General features: G+C 64.4%; 3 protein-coding genes across 3 annotated transcripts in view; all 3 read right to left on the bottom strand.

Annotated features, from left to right (window-relative positions):
* Positions 1 to 63: 63 nt before the first annotated feature.
* MNEG_10004 (hypothetical protein) lies at positions 64 to 1,596 on the bottom strand (the record flags this gene model as incomplete). The annotated part of the gene is made up of 3 exons (XM_014041526.1): positions 64 to 341; positions 726 to 870; positions 1,183 to 1,596. 3 exons carry the CDS (start codon positions 1,594 to 1,596, stop codon positions 64 to 66), a joined length of 837 nt encoding a protein of 278 aa, XP_013896980.1.
* An 878-nt stretch (positions 1,597 to 2,474) lies between these two features.
* On the bottom strand, positions 2,475 to 5,682 carry MNEG_10003 (hypothetical protein; the record flags this gene model as incomplete). Its single annotated transcript, XM_014041525.1, has 9 exons — positions 2,475 to 2,589; positions 2,785 to 2,948; positions 3,231 to 3,361; positions 3,552 to 3,750; positions 3,954 to 4,066; positions 4,447 to 4,537; positions 4,815 to 4,994; positions 5,257 to 5,311; positions 5,573 to 5,682. The coding sequence occupies 9 exons, from the start codon at positions 5,680 to 5,682 to the stop codon at positions 2,475 to 2,477; spliced, it is 1,158 nt and encodes a 385-aa protein (XP_013896979.1).
* Positions 5,683 to 6,682: 1,000 nt separating this feature from the next.
* Positions 6,683 to 7,587, bottom strand: part of MNEG_10002 (Protein CAJ1) — a gene marked incomplete at both ends in the record, with an annotated part of 4,252 nt that continues 3,347 nt past the window's right edge. Inside the window, 2 exons of the mRNA XM_014041524.1 lie at positions 6,683 to 6,925; positions 7,197 to 7,284. Of these exons, the coding sequence (XP_013896978.1) occupies positions 6,683 to 6,925; positions 7,197 to 7,284 (331 nt within the window). The remainder of the gene's footprint in view (positions 6,926 to 7,196; positions 7,285 to 7,587) is intronic.

The raw sequence follows: 7,587 nt of genomic DNA, 5'->3' as shown, positions 1-7,587 counted from the left end.
GATCACGAGCGCACCAGAGTGCGCACGGTTGGGAAGAGGTGCGTGCTGCTCAGCCCCAGCTTCTCAGTCTTGCGTTTCTTGTATCACTGAGCGACCCTGTGCGCGGCTGGGCCCACTGCATCCTGCCAGAGCCTGCGGCAGCGCCAGCACGCGCTCACCTATCAAGAACACCTCCCCCGGCCCCAGCTCGGCGGGGCCCCGCACCACCAGCGGCCCGCCGCGCAGGTGCGACCGCCGCGCCGCGCGACGCGCCTTGGTGGCGGCTGCTCGCTGCATGCCCCACTCGAACAACGCGTATTGCACCGCCGGGTTGACCACCAGGATGAGGCTGGGCAGCAGGCCTGGGGGGTGACGGGTGTGCACGTGCGTGCGCGTGTTGGTGCAGCTGCGTGTGCGTATGCGGGTGCGGGTGCGGGTGCGGGTGCGGATGCGGGTGCGTGTGCGTGTGCGTGTGTGTGTGTGTGTGTGCGTGTGTGTGTGTGTGTGCACCCGAGGCTCAAGAAATGGGTGAGCTTGAGGGACAGATCTACCAGTGCAGTGTGTCTCTTGGGCGGGTGACTTCAGCAGCTAGGCTCCCGCAGGCGCCTGGCGCACCCGCTGCTCACCACACCAACTGCTGCCAAACAGGAACCAGGCTGGTACTGAGGGCCAGCGGCTGTCCAGCGCCTCGTTGAGCCCTCTGTCCACCCCTCCCCACCCATCACCCCCAAAGGAGCGGGCCTCACCCCTCCAGAAGCCGCCGGGCCCGTCCTGCCGCCAGACCTCGCGGCACACGCCCCAGGTGTCGCAGCGCACGTGGCCCGCGGGGCGGCCCTGCTCCTCCAGCCGCTGCCTCAGCTTTGCGTTGGCCATCATCATCGTGGACACAACCTGGGGGGAGGAGCACACGTGCATGCGCACGCGAGCATGGGTGTTGGAAGGTATACTGAAGTAGCGGATGTGGGCACACTCGCCTCAGTGCGTGCACGTGTACATGCATGTGTGTGTGTGTGTGTGTGTAATTTGTGGGGAGATTCTCCGCGCATCAGTCGCTGCATTTGACCCAATGGGACCTTGGGGGGAGTCTTGAGTGGGCTGCCGCAAACAGCCACTTCCACACGGCGAGATCGCAGCTGACCTCAAAGCCGTCAACAGCCACTTCCCGAAGCCATGAAACCCCCACGAAGGCGCCAACCCGCCAACCTGAGCCGGTGTTGTCACCAGCATGTTGCCCGCGCCCGCTGCCGCCGCCACCAGCAGCGACGCCGCCACCCCGATTTCGTCCCCGCGCGCCTTGCCGACGCCCGCTGACGCCACCCGCCGCCGCCGCACCGACACCGCCGCCTGCCTCAGCAGCGAATAGAGGTAGAAGTACACCACAGTGGAGGCCACAGTCTCCACTGCGGACGGCGCGAGGCCGGCGTAGAGTGTCGGGAGGTCGAGCTTCCTGATGCGGTCGCGGCACAGCGCAGCCAGCGCGGCGACGGGGTCGGCCGCAGCGCGCTGCAGCCTCGCGTCGGTCTCAGGGCTGCCTGCGGTGCCGTCGCGGCAGGCATCTGCCTTGATGGCGCGGATGGCCTGCGGGGGTGCGGGGCGGCGGTCCGGGGCGCGCTGCATCAGCGAGCTGCGGTTGCAAGAGCGTTGGAGCATGCGTCATTGGTGCGGCGGTGCCGCTCATGAGCGATGCGCACCTGTAACGTGTATATATTTTTGAGTGGATACGTTAGAATCGTCGCCACCAGGCTGCCGAAGCCCCCGGAGAGCGCCTCGACCGTGGCTTTGGAGGAAGACATCCCTGTATGCTGCAGAGAGAGCGTGTGTGTATAGAAGACGAGCAGCAATACGTCAGCTAGCGTGGAGGTCTTGTGCCATTGCCCAGAACAGGGGCTTTCGGCTGCTGACGCTGTGCCCCCTGACTCGCCGCTCGGTGGCGCTGGTGACGCACGGAGTGGCACCCGAGGGGTTGTCTTAGACTGACAGGTCCATTTGTCCTTGCCTCGTACAACGCTCCGTGTGTCTAGCTTGCATGCAATCCTGTGACTTTAGCTGGCAACCAATCGTCAGCATGAGCAAGGACACTGAACTGGACTACTGTAGATCACCTGCACGAAGTTTTCAAACGGCAAGGTACGGCGAGAGTTCGCGCCGGCGGCTTGCAAACACATGCATTGCTGTTGCGTTTGAAATCATGCTTTCTTTTACAGGTTACCGTATGGTCGATGTTCGCGTGACATGTCACCCTGCATTGTCAAAACGGTCAGCACTCCCATCCCCGGTTGAAACAGTCAGCCGCCTCAGTGGCTCATGCAGGGGCCCTTCCCTCGCACAAACCCGCCATTTGTGTCACATCACACGACAGCCCGCCACGACGCCAGCGGCTCCTCTCATCACGCGAGTCACAGTACACCGGTCACACTACTTCAAGACACGGTCATTACGGGGCGGCCTCGGCACGACATGGCAGCAGCCGAGACGATGCCCTTGTCATTGGCGCATCACGGCGCCAGGCAGACCCCGTGGCGTGACTTGCTGATGAAAGTGTTGATGTCCTTGATCTTGGACACCAGCCAGCCGCCAAACGTGAAGTAGGCCAGGTGCGCCACGCCGTAGCTGTGCAGGCGGGTGGGTGGGGGGCGACGGATCAGACGGGTTGGCTGTAAATTGACTGCACGCTCGCTGCAGGCAGCGCCCCTGGAGATCGCTTGCTTGCATTGACCCGCGGCCACGGCGCCAGCACAGACCCAACACAGCGCACACATGGCCGCATGTGCATGTACGCGTGGCAACCATGCGAGGCGCACAGACCTGCGTCCCAGCGAGACGATCATGATGGTGGGCAGACCCATGCCTGGCCGCCACGCCGACAGCTTGGGCGGGTGGGCGGCTTGCCCAGCTGCCCCTCCGGCGGCTGCGGCCTCCTTGGCGGCCGCCAGGGCCGCAATATTGCCCGCCACCACCGGGGCCTGGGCCTGTGGTGGTTGCGGAGGGTGTTGGCAGGGGGCAGGGCTTGGCTTGGAGACTGCTGGAGGGTGCATGACAGGTGCGACGTGATGCTGGGACAAAAAAGGTATCAAGTCCCTAGGGTGTGCCACTGCGTGTCGGCACTCACAGGCTGTGCTGCTGTATTCAAGCCAAGCGGCTAGTTCTGACGCATGATCGCACCCCTGCGCACATGCATAGCCTCTCGCGCCCTCACACGTATGCATCATCCTACACGCATGCATACATGCATGCCCAGCATGCGCCCTCACCTGCGCCAGGTATGCCAGCTTCTCCTCCTTCACGTTGTTCGCGTCACCCAGGGCAAACAGGGTCGGGTGGCCCACCACCTGCAGCGTCGGCTCCACCTGCGCACCGCGTGGCGCAGCTCTGTATTGGTTTGCTGCGCATCCCTCGCCAAACGGCTGCTGTGCTGCACGCCCAGACTGCGGCTCGTGCTGGCGCGCGGCAACTTTGCATGTGAGGCAGCTCTCAGCACTTCGTCACCCTTGCCGCAGGCGCGCCTTTCCGCCACCAAGGTCGAGGCGCACGGCAGGGTTGCTGTGGCGTTCAACGACATTTGTTTCCCCCACTTGCCTTGATGAGGCCGTCGCTGTCGAGCGCCTCCGCCAGCGCCGGCTTCATGAGCCCCGTCGCCGGCCGCGTGCCGGTGGCCCACAGCACCAGGGCGCCCCGCGGCAGCTCCTCCCCCTTGGCCGTAACCAGGGGGCCGGCCGGAGCAGACGCGGGGTCGCTGGCGGGGTCGAGCTGCAGGCGGTTGTTCAGGAGCACCTGGTGGGCGCAGGGGGCAGCAGGGACGCGCGGGTTGGTGCGCGTGAGCCGATATGAGGAGGTCTGAAGTTTGAGGCGCCGTCGGTCAGACACCTGAGCTTGGTCTAAGCGTTGGCTGCTGCATATGGCGACCGGCAGCCTCAGATTTGCCTTCAGGCGCGTCACAGCCGGTGGGCGCGATGCATCGAGGCAGGCGTGCTCACCTTGCAGCCGTGGCCCTTGAGCCAGGAGAGCGCGAGGCGAGAGGCGCGGGGCGGCAGGCTGGGCATCAGCCTGTCCCCACTGTGCACCAGGAACGTGGGCTTGGAGGGCATGTCTGGGGGGGGGTGTGAGGGGTAGGGATGGTGGGTTGAGGGCGGAGGGTGATGACGCGGCACGAGTACTTGGGTACAAACGCAGGCTGCTGAAGGCACGAGAAGAGCGGCGATGGTGGTGGAGGGAGGAGACCTAAGCGAAGCAGCGGGGCCGGAGCGGACGGCCGGGCGGCAGGGTGTGCGCGGCCCTCAGCGATGAGGGCGGTCCACACGTGCATGAGCAGGCCGACACAGGAACACTTCCACACGCGACACACACAATTTCCTGGCCTGGCCGTTTAAATCTTAGAGTGTAGTATGCAGGTGCACATCAACACACTGAGAGGATGTTGCACAACAGTCCGAAATCGTTGTCTCCCCTCCCCGCCTTCCAGATCATCACCTGTGGCCACCTCCCCCACAAGCTCAACACCCAGGGGGCCGCCACCCACCACCACCACGGCCGGGGCAGCCACCAACGCATCATGCTGTGCCTGTTAAGCCAGCATGGGGGGCGGAGTGGAGTTCAGGCTGCTCTGTAAATGCAGGGGCGAGGTTTAGGGGCTTTCAAAATTGCAAGGATCACAAGCGACACACCCTCCGGCTCGTCACACGCATGCGACCTCCCGGACGACACCGGGGGACGCACAGTCACAGCAGCACGCCTTGGGCCCGCCCGTATGTTGGCCTCACAGTCGACAGGGCGCTTGCACTCCCCTGCCCACAATCCGCCCTGCCCCCCTGCACCCGGCCGCTCCCCTCTTTTCTCACCTTCAGCTCAGCCCGTCGCTCCTCGATGGTGGCCGCGCCCCCCTTGCCAAACTGCTGGCTGCTGCCGGTGCAGACGGCGGCAAAGTCAAAGTCCAGCCGGCGGCCGTCGTCCAGCAGCGCGTGTATGGGGTGCAGCTCCTTCACGTGGCCCTGGACAAACACGCCATGAGGCTTCAGGTCCTGTGAGGTGGAAGACGAGCACGCAGGCCAGGGTCGGTGTTTCGGTTTTTGAGCCAGGTTTGTGTCGATAAACGGAGAGCGGGGTGCATATCCTTCTCCCTGCATGTCCTCAGCCAGGCATGGCGCAAGTATGAAGGCCAAAGGCAGCCGCTGAGGCGTTCTACCCTTCCCCTCAAACGATCCTGCCAGAGATTTCAAGCCCCGAGGATGCCGGTCAGGGCGTCACACGCGCCTGCATTGCGACGATGGCCCTGTCTCCCACGGCCGGCTCCACCAGTGTGCGCGCATTGGCAAACACCACCTCAAAGTATGGCTTGCTGGGGCGGGGCAGGGAGGAGGGTGACCAGAGGGGCGCGGAGATTCAAGGGAGGGCCCATCGAAGCGGGGGATGACATGAGGGCGCGGCTGAGGGGTCGTGGCTGCGCCTGCTTGCGGGGCTTGGCGCGCTTCGCGCGTTGCATTCGTTGTGTATTGCAATGTATGGGAGCTGCCTTGAGTCAGCGATCCTGCCAATTTGCTGTGGCAAGCTCGATCCGGCCCGCCTCATGGCGGCAGCGTCAGCCCTGTCCTGCCCCCACCTGTCCACCAGTGTCACGTCCAGACCCTTGGACGTCAGCTCGATCGCCAAAGGGACGCCGGCAAAGCCAGCACCAATGACTAGCACCTTGGCCTTGCCACTGACACCCATCCTGGTGGGCAGTGAACACCTCGCTCAAGGCGACCTGATGCAGCAGCAGCGCAGAGCTCGGCACCAGCAGCGACAGAGAGAGAGCGAGAGGAGGCCTGCGTGTTTTCACGTCACGATACACGTTTGGTAGCTTAGATGCGCACGGGTGCTTGCGAAAGCACGCACGGTAAAGATTTTATCTGGTTCCCTGTGCCTCGATCGAACTCTAGTAAGGATTATGACCCTTCATAAGCGCGTATGGGTGTGAGATGACTACAACGTATTGTCCTTTTGGTACACTGCAGACATGCTGCCATGCTGGGAACCTGCGTCGGGGGGTTTCAATGTGGTCACGTGCGGCGATGATGCAGGCACCACCGGCGCTGTGGCTTCTGCATACCGGTACACGCCTTCGCCATCTGACATGCAGCCTTTCTGCAGCGTATATGCTGAAGTATTTTGCGTAATTGAGATGAATGAGTTCTAGGCCGCGCCAACGGCTGGTGGTGGGTGCATGCAGGCTGACTGCGAACAAACCAGGGTATATGTCATCACCGTTGTGCTGTCAGTCGACGACTGATCCCAGACCAACACCCAACATCAAGCAGTGGGTCTTGCCCTGCCTTGCAGGCCGCGATGCTTCTGTCCCCCCTCCCTCGCACCCATCCCCAAGCGGCCGAGTTGGGAATTGACGAATCTGAGTGTGTTTGCTGGAATTAAGGGAGCGCAAATCAGATGGCACAATTGACGCAACGTAATCCGGGCGGCAGCCCGCTATCTGCGATGCGCCGCTGACATGGCGGTCTGCCCAAACCTGGCGCGGGGGGGGGGAGGGGGCAGGGGGTGCGCCCCGAGCCCTCCGTGCCCGCCCTCCTGGCATCCCAGAGTGACCCGTGCTGAGGGCCCAGCGCCACCACCCCGGCGCCAGCGTGCCCCAACGTGGCAAGCTTGTACAATTGAAACACGCACAATTGATTGCCCTTAGAGCTGCAAGTGAATAAGAGCAGCGGACGCCACCCCGCTACCGCTCCCCAGCGGCCGCCGCCGCCGCCGCCGCGTGGCCCGCCCCCTCCTCCGGCGACCCGCCCCCCATCATCTCCTGCAGCTTCTTCATGGCTTCCTCCAGCTGCTCCTGCGCGTTGCGCCGCAGCTCTGGCGGCGCGCGCGCCTCCTGGTAGATCCGGCCCAGCTCCCCCAGGGCCGCGGCGCGCTTGCGCGCGTCCTCCCTGCTGAGGGCCGGGTCGCGCAGCAGCCGCTTGCACACCTGGCGGGTGGGGGGCCGGCCGAGAATGTGTGCGGATCGCAAGGGTGTGGCGTTGCGTTGGGGCGCAGGCGGCGGCGAGTGCCGAGTGTGGGTCGTCGAGCGCGGCCCGCGGCGGTGGCGGGCCCCTTGAGACGAGGCGCGCGGCCAAGCTGCCTGCGCAGCAGCACCCGCAGCGGGCATCAGAGCGGGTGCTGCATCGCGCCAGCGCAGATGCAGGCCCGCCTGTGCCCTGAAACCCCCGCAAAGCCGTTCACAGACACATCCCCTAAACCTGGTGCAGTGTCTTCTGAATGTCCACGATGTTGGCCGCCCACATGGCCTGCAGCGCCAGCCCCACGCCCGCCTGCTCCAGCTCGGCCCTGCGGCAGTGCGCGGCAGCGGCGCCGGCGCAACAAAGAAAGCCCCAACTGATGACATGCGGCGCGGGCGGCTGGTTGCCAACTCACGAGGCAGGTTGCTGCCCGCACCGTCGCAACGGATGAGCACAACTCGCCGCTTGCGTGCCGCACGACAATCCCTTCCTGCCTCCCAAGAACGCACGACATTTCCAACTCAGTACTCCATTCGACCGCGACACTCAATGAGCACGCGTACACACACACACACACACACACACACACACACACACACGCACGCACACACACACACACACACACGCATGC

Source organism: Monoraphidium neglectum (genome assembly GCF_000611645.1).
Source record: "Monoraphidium neglectum strain SAG 48.87 unplaced genomic scaffold scaffold02143, whole genome shotgun sequence".
In the NCBI taxonomy this organism is placed as follows: domain Eukaryota; kingdom Viridiplantae; phylum Chlorophyta; class Chlorophyceae; order Sphaeropleales; family Selenastraceae; genus Monoraphidium; species Monoraphidium neglectum.
Note: the sequence above shows the minus strand (reverse complement) of the source record. Positions and strands in the feature narration are given on the sequence as shown.